The sequence below is a fragment of the Lithobates pipiens genome, unplaced genomic scaffold (genome assembly GCF_037356315.1).
Source record: "Lithobates pipiens isolate NorthernLeopardFrog02 unplaced genomic scaffold, aLitPip1_a1.2 Scaffold_23, whole genome shotgun sequence".
Lineage (NCBI taxonomy): Eukaryota > Metazoa > Chordata > Amphibia > Anura > Ranidae > Lithobates > Lithobates pipiens.
Window position 1 is genome coordinate 177176166 of NW_027507785.1, and position 17991 is coordinate 177194156.

Below are 17991 nucleotides of genomic sequence, written 5' to 3' on the forward strand. Positions count from 1 at the left end.
GAAAATATAAACAGTAAGCTTACATGTCAAAATGAGACACAATAAAGTTGGGGTTTGTTTAGAGAGTATTATATCCAGAAAATCAGAGTAAATGGTTGTTTTAATTGATCAGGCTACACTAAAAGAGTGAAGAAAGGAAGGAAGGGACAAAAGAAAAGGACTGAAGAGAAAGAAAGGAAAAGAAGGGAGGGTGTTCAATTTTACTAAATTAGAATGTAATTTTCCAGAGCCACAAGCAAGAAAAACAGAACGGATTTGTTTGGCAATATGTACTGCTTTTTAGCTAAGCTGCAAAGAAAGAACACATAGGTTGGCCATACATGGGTTGAATTTTCAAAGAATTTTCTTTGCACATAAACACAAGAAAAGAAAATTCCAAGAAAGAAAAGAAAATTCCAATAAAGAAAAGAAGATTCCCGGCCACAATTTTTTTTTTATGTTGGAACATGCTTGGTTGGTCGAATTTCAAAATCAATGGTGACACCATCGGATCACAAAACGCACAAAATTTCTGATTTTCTAAAGAACATTTGTTTGAAAATTTCAAAACTGTGCCCAAAGTGTCAATATTTTGTGTGGCCGCCATTATTTTCCAGCATTTTGCATTCAATATTTTCCAGCACTGCCTTAACCCTCTTGGGCATGGAGTTCATCAGAGCTTCACAGGTTGCCAATGGATTCCTCTTCCACTCCTCCATAATGACATCATGGAGCTGGTGGATGTTAGAGACCTTGTGCACCTCCACCTTCCATTTGAGGATGCCCCACAGATTCCCAATAGGGTTTAAGTCTGGAGACATGCTTGGCCAGTCCATCAGCTTTACCCTTAACTTCCTTAGCAAGGCAGTGGTCCTCTTGGAGGTGTGTTCGGAGTCGTTATCATGTTGGAATACTGCCCTGCAGCCCAGTCTCTGAAGGGAGGAGATCATGCTCTGCTTCAATATGTCACAGTACATGTTAACATTCATTCATGGTTCTCTCAGTAAACTGTAGCTCCCCAGTGCTGGCAGCACTCATGAAGCCCCAGACCATAACACTCCCACCACCATGCTTGACTGTAGGGAAGATACACTTGCCTATGTACTCCTCACCTGGTTGCCGCCACACATGCTTGACACCATCTGAACCAAATAAGTTTATCTTGGTCTCATCAGACAACAGTACATGGTTCCAGTAATTCACGTCCTTAGTTTGCTTGTCTTCAGCAAACTGTTTGAGGGCTTTCATGTGCATCATCTTTAGAAGAGGCTTCCTTCTGGGACAACAGCCATGCAGACCAATTTGATGCAGTGTGCGGCATATAGTCTGAGTACTGACAGGCTGACCCCTACCCCTTCAACCTCTGCAGCAATGCTGGCAGCAATCATACGTCTATTTCCCAAAGACAACCTCAGGACATGATGCTGAGCATGTGCACTCAACTTCTTTGGTAGACCATGACAAAACCTGTTCTGAGTGGAACCTATTCTGTTAAACCACTGTATGGCCTTGGCCACCATGCAGCAGCTCAGTTTCAGGGTCATGGCAATCTTCTTATAGCCTAGACCATCTTTATGTAGCGCAACAATTCTTTTTTTTTTCAGATCATCAGAGAGTTCTTTGCCATGAGGTGCCATGTTGAACTTCCAGTGACCAGTATGAGAGATTGAGAGCGATAACACCAAATTTAGCACACCTGCTCCCTATTTACACCTGAGACCTTGTAACACTAATGAGTCATATGACACTAGGGAGGAAAAATGGCTAATTGGGCCCGATTTGTTGCCGGTGGTTTAGACATTAATGGCTGTGTGTTGAGTTATTTTGAGGGGACAGCAAATGTACACTGTTATACAAGCTGTACACTCACTACTTTACATTGTAGCAAAGTGTAATTTCTTCAGTGTTGACACATAAAATATTTACAAAAATGTGAGGGGTGTACTCACTTATGTGAGATACTGTATACTGTGTTAAGCCTGCAGTGACGCCCATAAATGTACTGTGTTAAACAGCACGTAACACACTGAAATATACAGCATTAAACTTGCAGTAACGCAACTGAAATATACTGATTTAATCATGCACTAACGCCCAGAAATGTACTGCATTAAGCGGCACTTAACGCACTGATATATACAGCGTTAAACTTGCAGTAACGCACTGAACTGTATGGCGTTAAACTTGCAGTAACGCAAATGAAATATACTGAGTTAAACGTGCACTAACGCACAGAAATGTACTGCATTAAACAGTAGACATGTGCATTTGTTTTCATCCGAATGCATATTCGTCCAAATTTTTTCCTGTTAGTTTTAACAAACGATAATGTACCTGAAATCTGAAAGATCCGAAATAAAAAAAATGCTTTATTGTTGTATCCATTATATTTTCGTATTGTTGCAACAACAGTTCAATATAGATAAATAGAAGATTCTACATGACGGTGGCAATAGCGATCTGTGTCTATCAAACCTACGGTTGAATGTGCCTAACCTAACTCTATTAGTCCAAGATTATTCCACATAGAGAAAAAAGATTTGACATTATAGAGACATGAAGATTTGATGAAGCAGCTAAAAACATATGATCGTCATGAGTGTATATTTCCGGTCGAATGCTAATCAAACATTAGAATTCTACTATAGCTTGTGGGTGGATAATGCAACCGGAAATGTACAATCACTGCATCGTACATATTAACTGCTTCGTCGAATCTTCTTAGAACATGTGACAGATACCATAAACTTTCAATTGACAGATTTGACTTTAGTTAATTCAGATTTTCAGGCGCATGCATTTTTTAACTAAACAAAATACATAAAAAGAATATCGAGAGTAACTGAATAAATATATTTTTCGAACAAAACCGAATGTGCGAAAACAAAATATTTTTCAGTTTGCACATGTCTATTAACTGCTTGCCGCCCGCATCACTGTCAAATGACGATGAGGCGGTGTGGGTCTCATTCTGGGACGACTTCATATGATGTCGTCCCAGGACATGTGAAGTCATATGACGTCACCACTAGGACATGGCATGACCTCGATCTATGTAAAGCCACGTCTGTGGCTCTTTAATCATGTGCTCAGCTGTGTCCAATCACAGCCAGTCACATGTAAATTCGGAGATGCTGGAAATCAGCTCTCCTCGCCTCGCACTGACAGAGTGTGTGGCGAGGAGAGCCAATTGGCGACATCTCCATGCAGGGGGACATCATCAGTTCCCTGATTACAATATAGCAATACAGTGTCACCAATCAGTGCCCACCATTGCCCACCAATGCCAGCAATCAGTGCCCACCAGTGGCAGCAATCAGTGCCTGCAAGTGCAAGTGCAAGTGCAAACAATCAGTGCCCATTAGCGATGCCAGTTAGTGCTGGCAATTAGTGCTGCCTATCAGTGCTGTCCATCAATGCCCATCACTGCTGTCGATCAATGACCAGCAGTGTCCCCCATCAGTGCCACCCATCAATGCCAAACAGTACCTCTTATCCGTGCCACCTATCTGTGTGGCCTATCAGTGCCCACCAGTGCTGCCTATAAGTGCCCATCAGTGCTAACTATCACTGCTCATCAGTGTTGCTCCAAAAGAGAAGTCATGTGGCTCTTCATACAAATGGTACCAAAATGATTGATGGTAATGCCATGCTTGACACACTTTAATCAGAGACTGCACCTGGGCATTGTTATTACCTGCATCCATGGAGCTCTGCCATCCAGTGTAATAGGATGGCTACTTCCTCCACTCTGTGAGCTGCACCTGGATGACCCTCTGCCTCACTGATTTTGTGCCTCTCCTTTGCTTTCCTCATCAATTATATCTGTGCCCCATGAATAGTTGGAGACCTCATCTTCACCCCACCCCCTCCTCATCACTTGAGCAAACTTGGCAGTAGGTTTCAGCTGCAGAAACACCTGTGCCAATTAGTTCTCCCTGCCTGTTGTCAACTGCTTCTATACTTCCATTGCTCACCTCCTCAACTTCAGATGCAATTCATTTCTGCACAACCTTTTACAGCAAGTGGCTGATACTGTGCTCAAATAACTCATCTGACTCTTCTATGCCAATTGGTGTGGCAACAGCAAAAGTAGCTGTGGATGAGGAGGCAGAGAAGGGTGATTTAGCAATGACTTTAAGTTACTCTGCACCTGGAAGACAGAGCAGAAGGATAGTGAAGGCTTGGCTAGCCATAGCATGGCTACTGCCAAAAAAAGAAAAACACAAGCGCTCCACATCTGGATGTTGCACCCTGACCAATGATTTGGCTTTTATGTTCTGGGGCACTTATCACATATCCATTACTGTTGTATTGAATTTCATTATGCATGTATTAATGTTTTGATGCTTACATCTTATGCCAATTCAATGTTACTACAATTTGTTACTTCTGTATTAATTAATGGTCTAAATCAACCCCCGTCTGTCTGTTGGGGCTAGCTAGTTTAGAACTTTAGATAGATCCCTGCATTCTATGCCCTCAGTAAGCTGCTAACTTTCACAGAAGGCATAGGTCTGATAAGATTATTGTCTCTTTACTCTTCTCATGACAAGTGGACATCCCATGTACTGCAGTAAAACTACATTGGAAAATGTCTTAATAGAGTTATAGATGAACTTTTTTAAGTTAAAAAAAAATCTAAGTAAACAGCTACAGAAAACCTGCAACACACAAAATGGTGTTGGATGTCCATCTCCCCCCCACCTCTTTTTTCAATAAGAAACAAATACAAAAGTACAAAAAATACATCAGCACAGTGGCGGCACAGTGGTGTAGTGGGTAGCACTCTCACCTAGCAGTAAGAAGGGTCACTGGCTCGCATCCCAACCATGACACCACCTGCCTGGAGTTTGCATGTTCTCCCTGTGCCTGCGTGGGTTTCCTCCAGGTACTCCAGTTTCCTCCCACACTCCAAAGACAGGTAGGTTAATTGGCTTCTGTCCAAAATTGACCCTAGTATATGAATGGGGACCTTGGATTGTGGGCTCCTTGAGGGTAGGGACCAATGTGAGTGTGTGATGTATAGGGATAGGGACAATTGTAAACACTCACTCGGGTTGAACTGGATGGACTGGTGTCTTTGTTCAACCTTATTAACTATGTAAATCAATGGTTGTTTATATCATACAAGTGCTTCATATCAGAAAGGAAAACGTTATCAATAACAATCCCTGAGTTCACCTATGGTATGTTTAGACTGGTGGGGAGTTTTCTCCCAGAAAACAGTGTTTTTTTTTTGTATTTTAACTGCAATACACCTATATATTTTGAAACTGAGATTTAGACAATGTTTAAAAACCCCCATTTTTGGCTATCTGTTTACTTTGCACTGTTTAATGGTGTGTTTGGGGGAGAAATTCTTGGCAAATGTACCTAAATATTGGAATTTACTTCAAATGTCTGAACAGCTATGCAGTCCAAACTTATTTTCAGACCAAACCAACAACTTATTTTTACTCATTATTCAACGTATAAAATATTGCAGTATCTGCATACTATACATTTAGATGTATCACATTGGATTTGCAAAACACCATTCTAATAAAGTAACTCCTGTTATGCTCAATGCAAAAAGCTCCATAGCCCAATTGGGAAGGCATAAAACAGTTACAAAAACAAGATTATAAGGATTCTGGGTAACCTTTTATACAACATGGTCAGAACCAAAATTGTATGTCTGCTGATCTATGCACTACAATTTGTATTTTCCTCCTATATAATAAAAACCATGCATGTGTACATTACAATTATATAGACTCATAATTATTTAGTAGCTGGCATACATACCATACACATTTAGGTGAAAAATCCGATCATCTTCGCCTGCTAAATTGATAGCTACACATGTGTATTTTCCCATATCTGCTCTTTGAACTTTTAGAATGGATAGTATCTCCCCATTTTCAATTTTCCTTTAAAAATTACAACAAAAAGATTTCAATAAATATTTTTTATTGCTTTTAGTTGCAACTGGGCAAGTATAACATTGGACAGCTGAAAAATGTCCACATGATACACAGTATTATAAAGCAGAATAATTATTATTACTATTATTATTATTATTATATACGATTTATATAGCGTCAACAGTTTACGCAGTGCTTAACAATGTAAAGGCGGGGGGGGGGCAACACAAATACAGTACAGTTCAATACAAAAGGTACAGGAGGGCCCTGCTTGTAGAGCTTACATTCTAAAGGGAGGGGGTGGTACAAAAATTAAGAGCTGCAGAGAATGATTTGATGGGGGTGTCTCAGGTACCCCCAAATAATTATAACAAACTTTACCTTAGGGATTTTTCTCATCTGTTTGAGCAGTGTGACATGATTAACAATTTCATGGTTGCATGCAAATATCTGCTTGACTGTGGATTGAGGGTGAGTTAGGACTAGATATATATATATGATTATAACCCTTCATAGTCTTATTATTTCTAAGTGGCTACATAGCTAAGCAAAATAGTAGATTTCTTTATTTACTTGTACAGTATATCTCTGTTACAATGTCATGTATATTATTTGTGTATTTGTACACATGTTTTTGGGACCCTTCTATTACCTGTAAATCTGTGATTTAGCTGTATAAAAACAGTGAGGGTGTTTTAGTGTTGGAACCCTATAACAGATAATTATGCGGATAAAGTAAAAATTCCACAGTACTGGGTTGACTAAATGTAACCCGGCTGAAATCCCATTTGTATTGTTGATAATAGTGCGTCTCTTATTAAAATAAAAAATAAAATAAATATTAACATTGCTTTACTATATTGGTATGTAAAGATCTTACCTGATGTTAAGGCGGTCATCAGTGTTAAAGAGTTGGCCATCCTTTGACCAATAGACCACAGGTGTTGGTACTCCTCTGGTCTTACACACGAGCTGTACATCATCACCTGGCAGAGCATCGACTTCATTGGGTGTTCCAGACCCAGTAATGCTAGGGGGAACTTTAAATAATTAGGGTATTTTAATATTGTATACATCATAATGGAATCATTTGGTAAACCATACAAATAGGATGGAATGACTTGCCTTGAATAGCCAAGATGAAGGCTTTGTGAGTGCTGCCTTCTATGTTTGATGCAAGACACGTGTAATTCCCACTGTCTGTCAGCTTAGCCCTGGTTATCTTCATAATACTTCCACCAGAAAGAAAGAGTATTTCCAAGGAATCTGAATAATCTATATAATGATGATGGTAAGTTTTAAATGTAATTTACAATCTTCTGCATACAATCCCAATAATGACAACCTAAATTATTCTATAATAGTATGTAATCACATAGGGGAGCTGACTGAAACCCTCAGCAGTGTGTATTTTCCTATGATTCTGTGATTCTGTGTAAGGGGCAGGGGGTGTTTATTCCCTCCACTCTGGTTTCAGGTTTCATTGAGCTTTGCGCTCTAGCTGTGCATTGTGTGTGACATCAGGTCCCCCCCCCCCCGCCTTCTCCCTGCTAAGAAATAGCCTTTGATCTGTGTGTTTTAGAAGGATTTAGCAAGGAGAGGGCTGCAGATAAATGGGTACAACCTATGTAGGGGGGTTTATTTCATCTCTGTGTATCCCCTGGGGCTAGTTGCTTCAGTTGGTACATGTAAGATTTTAAACCACTTTAACCAAATGTATGTGATTTTTTTTTGTTAAACCTTTATGTAGTAACAAAGATCTCACTTATTTCCACTTATAAGCAGATCTAAAAAAAAATTCTGACTGACACAGACAGACAAATTTTTTGTCATTTTGAAGCCCTTATTACATTAACATTAAATAATTTACTGTAGCCTGAACATCAGTTTAGAAAAGCCTATCTTTTCAGTCTGTACCCTGAGTTTACTGCATCCACTATGATCATTGGCATCTATTGACTGATCACCATGTACTTAAAAAATATGTCAGATCCCATCCGGAACTGGTATTTTGGCTACCTCATTAGGGGATAGGCTTACCAGCAGCCACTATTAGAAAGGACCACGGGGCTCTCAAGGTCCTCGTGGTATATTCCGTTTGTGACCAATGTACACGATGCCCATGGATATAAGAGGGCACAAATTTATACTTCCTAATGGAGAATTACGTGTCCCCTCCTTTCATGTGAACTGTAATACGAGAGGAGTTATTTATCTGATGGTATGCACATGTAATGAATTTTATGTAGGCAAAACCATCAGAGAACTATGGCAGAGAATAGAAGACCATCTATTTTATTACTCTAATGGAAAACTTACAACAGTAGGCTGCATATAGGTTTGCACCACAGATTTAAGCCTGAAGTTGCTAAGTTTGTGGTGCTAGAGGTAATTCCAGAAGATATACAGGGAGGTGAATGGGATCACTCAATCCTTCAATGGCAAACTATATGGATTGAGTGACTCAATGTCAATATACCCCCAGGTTTAAACGAAGCACACACATACAAATAATTTTTATAATAAATACAATTTAAAATCCCCCTAACTATTGTTAGACCATTTTCCTGTCCCTACTGTGCAGAACTGGTAATGCCATTCAAATATGATACACCCATTCAACTTTTTTTCCTTGACTTGACATCATCAAGCGATAAATCAAAATATATATGTTTACTATATAGAGTTAATATTGCAAAGTAAATTTATTTATATTTTTGTAAAGCTATTTATATATTTTTTTCATTAGTAAGTGGGCCAAGGCTAATCTATATGTTCATGGTCATTCTTCTCTTTATTATAAAGTCTTGTATTTTTAGTTATTTTTCTGATCTGCATTGTTGCCGGGACCTCCGTGGCTGTATCATCAGCTTGAGGTGATATTGTTCCCCCAGCGGCGGGCATGCTCCTCTGTAGGGAGAGGAATGATTCCGTATATAGAATATCAGTCCACTCCAACCTGGATGACGGGCTTTGGCCGTATCCCTAGATGGTCTCATGCAGATGCGAGCATCGTGCATGCGCAGTGAGGAGAGTCAGATCCGGTGACATCATCAGCTGTCCCCGGGGATATACGAGCTCTGAAGCAACATATGGTGAATTATATCCTGCTTAAAGTGGAGTTCTGCCTGGGAAAAAAAATTAAAAGTCCGCAGCTACAAGTAGCGTAGCTGCTGACTTTTAATATATTTTTTTTTTATATTTTTAATATATGTACACTTACCTGTCCAGGGAGCCCACAATGTCGGCACATGAAGCCGATCTTCGAAACGACTCAAGGGTGCTGCCGCTGCCATTCCTGGTAATGGAACCAGGCAGTGAAGACTTTCGGCTTCACTCCTGGTTCCCTACTGCTCATGCATGAGGTGTGCTGTATGTTCTGAATGGTCCCTGATGTCTTCTGGGACCTGTGTGTCTCCCAGAAGACAGCGGGGGGAAGGAGGAAGGGCCGGACATGGTGTAGTTTGCCACACAATGTGCGGCACTCTTTCGCCAGAAGTGAGAGAAAATAGCTGAATTTGACAGGTATGTGCTCCCCCTTGAAAGGTGCCAAATGTGACACCAGGGGGCGATCCGATCAATGAAAGTTCCATTTCTGGGTGGAATTCTGCTTTAAACAAAAACCTTTTAAGTGCAATATATTAGTATCCTGTTACCTATATGAGCCATAATGGTATAATACCTATAGTGAGCGAACCAGTATTAGCACAAGCTGGAACACTGTATATTAATGCAATCATTGATTGATACAAATACTGATATAGGGATTTTGATCCTGTTGAGACAGACCCTGTGGAAATATCTATAATACAATACTTACCAGCTAGCAACTCCTTCAGAATATTTCCCCTAAAGCACACAAATTCACCTAGAGCCTCTTGCCCTCAGTCCCCGAGGTGCCATAGATAAATTAGATTGGTTTTTATTAGGTGGATGATTGCGTTAATTATGTTTTACTGTAATCTCATTAGATTCTTTTTGCCTATTTCTTCTAACATGTCACCCCTATTCTATTCTGCATCACCCCTTTCTCTTCTTATTCTTTTGCCCTCTTTTATTTTCTCCCCCATCCCTTTTTTCTTTTTCCTCTTCCTTTCCACCTTCTACCTCCCCCTTCACCTTTTAACCTTTGTGCTTCCCCTCACCCTATCCTTTTCATTAGTTTCTCTTGTGTCTGCCATGGGGGGAATACCTTTGGGTACCTCTTTTGTGCTACTTTTTCTGCCGTGGTTTTTCTGGGTACGCAATGTATGACTTTTCCCAGAACACATACCACTCTATATTATGATGTAATTTCCTTTTCTTTTCCCCTTTCTTTCTTTTCTTCATCTAATTTACTATCTTTGTTACAGTCACTTGAATATGAAATTATGATTATGGTTTAGCTTGTAGATGATATTGACTGGCCACTCCTGAAGAAGCAGCCTATGCTGAGAAACTTGTAGAAGATTGGTGCCAAGACATATCATATCCGACACCTCATGTCAGTGCTGGGGTTCATCAATATATTATTTGCAATCTTCAAGTATTCTAAATGGCTGTAACTATTGACTGTATACAAATCTTTTTGTGAATATGTTTTTGTTGTTTTTGAATTATATTTTTCTATAAATAAATCTTATTTTAATTATATTCTTGCCTATATCCTTGAGGTTCGGAGCTAGTCCAAATGTCCCCATTTTTTCATACATACATTATGTGCCACTAACCTAAAACCTGAGAGAGATAAGAAACTCTACATTTTTTTTTCTCAGCATTATTTACTGCATGCTTGCAATCAACACTGTCCCAGGCCATTTTTGTAGTGCCAGACCCAAGAGAACTTTCATACAAAAAATTGTGCTGAAGATCAATGTCCGCCATTAGAGAATAAGTACACCAACAGCAAAATAATGCTTACTTATAGGATTTCCATCTTTAAGCCAGGTAATTGTTGGAGGGGGTATGCCATAAGCACTGCATTGCAAGGTAACAGAGTTTTCAATTGTTCCATTACTATATTCCAATTGGGGACCTTGTATGGTGGGTGGTACTGAAAAAAAGATTATTTCAAAACAACTGAAAATGAATTCCAATGCATTAAATGTAATTATTACTTTAAATAAAATAGTGCCATGATATTGGCATATTGAAAACCAAGTCATTATAAAACAACCCACTAGTTGGGTTGTATGCCATCAACAGAAGATATGCTGTATGTTATATATGATATATGATATTTCAGCCTAAACTATAATATAACAGTAGCTTGTATTCTGTTTTATTATGGAACGATCTAGGAATGTACTTTAGGATTACTGGGCTATAAGGAATACTTTTGAGCTCAGCTGCATAGATGCTCCAGTCATGACAGCTAAACATACTGAAAGGCCTAAAGACTACGGCATTATGCAAACTTTCTAACAGCAAGCCATTTAAATTATAAGGCAATCAACCATTACTATTCATTTGAAGAGTGATTATTGTTCAAAAGCTACAGGAAGAACCTACAATCTGTGCTTCCACGTCTCTCTATTTTAATACACATCACTCAGATTAAAACATTTGTGTATCCAAATTGGGCAAATGAAATTTTTCCATAGAATTGTAGATTGATTGTTAATTAGTAACCCTGTACCTATAGGTAACATTTTTAAAGTGCAACAGTTTGCTGGTGTCTCAATTCCCCCATCATCCTTAAAAATGTAATGCATGCTGGATCACAATCCGATCCGGGCTGTTTCCATCTATACAGACATACAGTCCAGCTCGGCCCTGCCCCTGTTCTCTGCTCACAAGTTTTGACTGACAACAGCAGGAGCCAATGGCTCTCAAGCCAATCCTGGGAGACAGGGGTGAGGAAAAAAGAGCTGCTGCAGATGCTGGATCGAGATCAGTCTCAAATAAGTATTTATGGAGCTGGGGGTGTGCTACTATTACATTTTTATTTTTGTTAACCTTAATGCAGAGAATGCATTAAGATAAAACAAACCGTTTACCTTTACGACCACTTTAAAGTTGATATCTAGGCAAGTGGCTAAATACATAGTTTTGATATGTTTATGCGCCACAGTGGTGTAGTGGTTAGCACTCTCACCTAGCAGTAAGAAGGGTCGCTGGTTTGAATCCCAACCACGACACTACCTGCCTGGAGTTTGGATGTTCTCCCTGTGCCTGCGTGGGTTTCCTCCGGGTACTCTGGTTTCCTCCCACACTCCAAAGACATGCAGGTAAGTTAATTGGCTTCTGTCCAAAATTGGCCATAGTATATGAATGGGGACCTCAGATTGTGGGCTCCTTGAGGGTAGGGACCAATGTGGGTGTGCAATGTACAGGGATAGGGGTAGACACTCACTCAGGTTGGACTGGTGTCTTTATTCAACCTTACTAACTATGAAACTATGAATTGTATTTTCCTGCCATTTTTTTCATTCAAGAAAAATATGCAGCTTTCAATAATAATTGAAGCCAGATGCATATTAGAACTACTAGAAATAATAATGACTTTATTTGTAGTTTAGAAAAGGTGTTTCATAAACTAAGCAACTTTTTACTTATGGTACAGTACACACGTATCACTTAAAAAGGGAATTAATGGTATATTTTGAGTAATAGTTGTTGTTGTACTGTTTATACTGTAGCATTATGTTATGTCTGTGCATGCTAGTTTCACCATTTGTAGATTTGGGGATTTGAATAGTCACTAGAGGAAGATCTGTTTTTCAGTAAAATCATTCAGGTTTGTTGTATAACAACTGTAATGATCTTAGGATTTTGGAGTGTAAACCCTAAATATGACTGCCTCTGAAAGTATGAAATAACATACTATGCACAGATGTATATTGCTGCTGTATAGAACCTATATTTTTAACATACATACTGTATTTGAAAACAGACTAGTTTTTATTGTTGTTGTCTTTATTGTCTTTTTTTTCAGCCAGCATGGCATTGTGCTGGGTACCACTGTTGTACCACATTTGTACTGTTCTGTACCCTTTGCATGTGCATCTTTCCCTTTTTGCTAGATTTAAACAGGTCTTAGTGGCTGTCATATTTTCTTTTTTGGATTTGGTGCAGACACTGAAAGTTTTTATCTGCCTTGTACATGCAATTTGTGGCCTTCATTGATGTTTCTGTAACTTTAGGGAGGATAGAGATGCCTCCAGCTGCGCCTGCTCTCTGTTTGTGAATTTGCTATACATGTTTCATAGCTGGGAAATCCAGATAGTTTTGTGTTAGGGATCACACTTCCCAAAGGTTCATTGAAGCTTCCACGTTTATTTGCAAATGTTGATAACTTAAACCTCTGTTGAGTTGTTGAAACAGTTTAGTAAATTTTTTTTCTGACCAGCTTGAAAGTGTGCATGAGACCCCTTTAGTACAGTTTTAAATATTTTATATATTTTAATATAATATAATATATAGAGTATCTCACAAAAGTGGGTACACCCTTCACATTTTTTAAATATTTTATTATATCTTTTCATGTGACAACACTAAAGAAATAACACTTTGCTACAATGTAAAGTAGTGAGCGTACAGTGTAAATTTGCTGTCCCCTTATAATAACTCAACACACAGCCATTAATGTCTTAACCGCTGGCAACAAAAGTGAGTACACCCCTACGTGAAAATGTCCAAATTGGGCCCCCAGTTTCAATATTTTGTGTGACCACCATTATTTTTCAGCACTGCCTTAATCCTCTTGGGTATGGAGTTCACCAGAGCTTCACAGGTTGCCACTGGAGTCTTCTACCACTCCTCCATGATGACATCATGGAGTTGGTGGATGTTAGAGACCCTGCGCTCCTCTACCTTCCAATTGAGAATGCCCCACAGATGCTCAATAGGGTTTAGGTCTAGAGACATGCTTGGCCAGTCCATCACCTTTACCCTCAGCTTCTTTAGCACTCATGTAGCCCCAGACCATGACACTCCCACCACCATGCTTGAGTGTATGCAAGACACACTTGTCTTTGTAATCCTCACCTGGTTGCTGCCACACATGCTTGACACCATCTGAACCAGATACGTTTATCTTGGTCTCAGACATGGTTCTAGTAATCCATGTTCTTAGTCTGCTTGTCTTCAGTTTGTTGGCTTTCTTGTGTTCCGTGTGTTCCTGCAGTGTGCGGCCTATGGTCTGAGCACTGACAGGTTGACCCCCCCCCCACCCCTTCAACCGCTGCAGCAATGCTGGTAGCTTTTATATATCTATTTTCCAAAGACAACCTCTGGATATGATGCTGAGCACGTGCCCTCAACTTCTTTGGTTGACCACGGCATGACCTGTTCTGAGTAGAACACGTTCTGTTAAACTGCCGTGTGGTCTTGGCCACTGTGCTGCAGCTCAGTTTCAGGATCTTGGCAATCTCCTTATAGCCTAGGCCATCTTTATATAGAGCAACAATTCTTTTTTCAGATCCTCAGAGAGTTCTTTGTCATGAGGTGCCATGTTGAACTTCCAGTGACCAGTATGAGAGAGTGAGAGCGTAAACTCCAAATTTAACCCACCTGCTTCCCATTCACAGCTGAGATCTTGTAACACTAACAAGTCAGATGACACCAGGGAGGAAAATGGCTAATTTGGGCCCAATGTGGACATTTTCACTTAAGGGTGTACTCACCTTTGTTGCCAGTGGTTTATACATTAATGGCTGTGTGTTGAGTTATTTTGAGGGGACAGAAAATTGACACTGTTATATAAGCTGTAAACTCACTACTTTACATTGTAGCAAAGTTAAATTTTTTCAGTGTTGTCACATGAAAAGTGAGGTGTGTACTCACTTTTGTTAGATACTGTACATACAGTATATATATATATATCTCAAAAAAGACTTTAGTGGCCCTTAATGCATTTGTGTACATTCACTCACCATAAACATTCACTAAAAATGTCTTCTTGTCTTGCCCAGCAACATTGGTTGTTACACATTCATATTCACCAGTATCAGATACCTGAAACACATATTTAAACAGTTATTTGTATAAAAATATAATTTTCCAATTTTCCATAGCATAAACAAGTAAAAATTTGGTTACAAATGCCCAGCATTTTTGTGAAAATAGGAAAGGTACCGTATTTGCCGGTGCATAAGACGACCCGGCATATAAGACGACCCCCTAACTGTACAGGTTTTAAAAATGTTTTGCCCGTACTCACCGTTTAAGACGACCCCCCATTGCGAGGCTTCCGACGCTTCATATCCCTCTTCTTCGTTCTTGCTGGAGCCATTTCCTTCTTCCTTCTTATGGTGCTGGAGCCAGTCACGGCGAGCAATGTATTCTATTAACCACTTGCCGACCGCCGCACGACGATGTACGTCCATTTTTTGAAGAGGGATATCTCGGTAACGGCAGCAGCTGCTGCCACAACCGAGATATCCATCTCTTCAGGCGGCGGTCGGCTGTACGATAACGGTGGTCTCCGCGGCGGATTCACCGCGAGATCACCGCTATCGGCGGCGGGAGAGGTGCCACCCCCCTCCCGCCGCCCTCCCGCACCTTCCGCCGCTTACCGGAGCCGTCGGTAGCGGCGGAGGCGATCGGGTCCTTCTGTCGGCTGGGCATAGAGACAAGTGAGGCTAAGATGGCCCCCACTCGTCTCTATACCATAGGAGGGCGGAAGCGACGTCAAAACGTCACTTCCGCCCATACCTCTTAAAGGTATTTTTTTTTAAATGTCAGATTTTCTTTCTTTTTTTTTTTTTTTTTTTTTTTTTTTTTGCATTTTAGCCCAAATATGAGATCTGAGGACCTTTTGACCCCAGATCTCATATTTAAGAGGACCTGTCATGCTTTTTTCTATTACAAGGGATGTTTACATTCCTTGTAATAGGAATAAAAGTGATCCATTTTTTTTTTTTTTTTTAAAGTGTAAAAATAAATAAAATAAATTAAAATAAATAAGAAGAAAAAAAAAAATTTTTTTAAAAACACCCCGTTACGACGAGCTTGCGCACAGAAGCGAGCGCATACGTGAGTAGCGCCCGCATATGAAAACGGTGGTCAAACCACATATGTGAGGTATCGCCGCGATCGGTAGAGCGAGAGCAATAATTCTAGCCCTAGACCTCCTCTGTAACGCAAAAAATGCAACCTGTAGAATTTTTTAAATGTCGCTTATGGAGATTTTTGAGGCTAAAAGTTTGACGCCATTCCACGAGCGGGCGCAATTTTGAAGCGTGACATGTTGGGTATCAATTTACTCGGCATACCATTATCTTTCACAGTATGAAAAAAAATTGGGCTAATTTTACTGTTGTCTTATTTTTTTATTCAAAAAAGTGAATTTTTTCCAAAAAAAGTGCGCTTCTAAGACCGCTGCGCAAATACGGTGTGAAAAAAAGTATTTCAATGACCGCCATTTTATTCTCTAGGGTGTTAGAAAAAAAACAATATAAAATGTTTGGGGGTTCTAAGTAATTTTCTAGCAAAAAAAACTGTTTTAAACATGGAAACACCAAGTCCGAAAAAGAGGCCTGGTCCTTAAGTGGTTAATGAATACAAAGCCTGCTGGGATTGGCGGAGGCTGTAACATCATCAGCCCGCGCCTCTCTCACTCTCAAAGCCAATCGGAGCAGGCTACTGTGTGTAGCCTGCTCGGATTGGCAGAGATTGCTACTCCAATCCGAGCAGGCTCTGTATTCATTTGAATACATCGCTCACTGGGATTGGCTCAGTGGTACATACTGTATGCAGCCAAAGCTACATACAGTATTACCGGACATCCAGAAGGCATCCCAGCAGCTGACCCGGCGTATAAGACGACCCCTGCTTTTTGCCCAGTTTTTTTAAGTGTAAAAGGTCGTCTTATACGCCGGAAAATACGGTATATCAACCATTCACAATATACTTTATACTGTGTGCTATTCAGAGATAATCTTAAAAGAAAAAAAAAATGATCTGCCTGTTCCTTTCCACTTTTCACATATTTCAGGGTTCAGGATTAATAATTAAAAAAACATTTACATTTTCTCTTAGCCCTTGTACACACCGTCGGAGATTCTGACGGAATGTTTCCTATTGGACCGTCTTGTCGGATATTCCGACTGTGTGTGGTCTGCATCGGACTGTTTCCGTCGGAATATCCGACGGACCAACTTTTCCAACTTGCCGGTAAAATTTTCCGACAAAATGCTCCGATCGGACATACTCCGATCATGTGTGGCCTACTCCGACGGACAAAGTGCCATGCATGCTCAGATCAAATTCCTAGACCAAAGCTATTGGCTACTAGCCTGAACGTAGTCCCGTCGTAATGAAATAACGTCATCACGTTATGTACAATCGGATTTTCCAACAACTTAGTCCAACTGTGTGTATGCAACATCACTTCCGGACCTCTTCCGGAATTAATCCGTCAGAATTACTCCGACGGATTTGGTTGTCGGAATCTCCGACCGTGTGTACAAGGGCTTAGAATTCAGAGTTAAAACCTTATCCCATAACCCCTACCCAATCACCCTACCTGGGCATTCTTAATCTTCATTATTTGTCCTTCATCCAGAATCATGTAATTTGTGGATTCCTGGAGCATTTGACCATTTTTATACCAGTTAATGACAGCAGGTGGTACAGCATTCGTAAAGCATTCAAGTGACGCAGATGTAGCAATGTTAATGTTCACCTCAGTACTAGAATCTCTGCCACCACCTATGATGGTGGGAGGAACTGAAATAATACACAATCATAGTCAATATTTTTGATGACATATTCTTGTTTTTTTATCTACTGTATAAAAAATATAATCACAAAAACACACCAAAAATACTAAGGTAGAATGTCTTCTTGCTTTCCCCGGCTTGATTGATGGCCACACATACATAATCACCAGCGTCTGCCAGTTTTATCTGAGGAATCTGCAAAACTCGACCACCTAAAATAAACATAGTTTTGATTACAAGGGGAATCAGTGGTGCATTAATCTGAATACCATTATTAATTTTTGGATTTGGTCAAGTGGTCTAAAATATATCTTTATATGAAATACTTGCAACATTTATGAAGGATGCATTTTGTGTGCCTGTTTTGCTGACAAGAAGATAATGAGCTCAGATGAACTTACAAAAGAAACCCATCTCAAATTTGTGTCACATTCTGATGTTCACTAATAGTTTAAACC

General features: G+C 39.9%; 1 protein-coding gene across 1 annotated transcript in view; it reads right to left on the minus strand.

The window, feature by feature from the left end:
• Positions 1 to 17991, minus strand: part of HMCN1 (hemicentin 1) — a 457974-nt gene that overhangs the window by 178331 nt on the left and 261652 nt on the right. The window contains exons 59-65 of the mRNA XM_077452653.1: positions 17632 to 17745; positions 17338 to 17540; positions 14744 to 14825; positions 10789 to 10920; positions 7014 to 7163; positions 6769 to 6928; positions 5770 to 5894 (exon numbers count right to left, since the gene is read on the minus strand). Coding sequence (XP_077308779.1) covers positions 5770 to 5894; positions 6769 to 6928; positions 7014 to 7163; positions 10789 to 10920; positions 14744 to 14825; positions 17338 to 17540; positions 17632 to 17745 — 966 coding nt within the window. The remainder of the gene's footprint in view (positions 1 to 5769; positions 5895 to 6768; positions 6929 to 7013; positions 7164 to 10788; positions 10921 to 14743; positions 14826 to 17337; positions 17541 to 17631; positions 17746 to 17991) is intronic.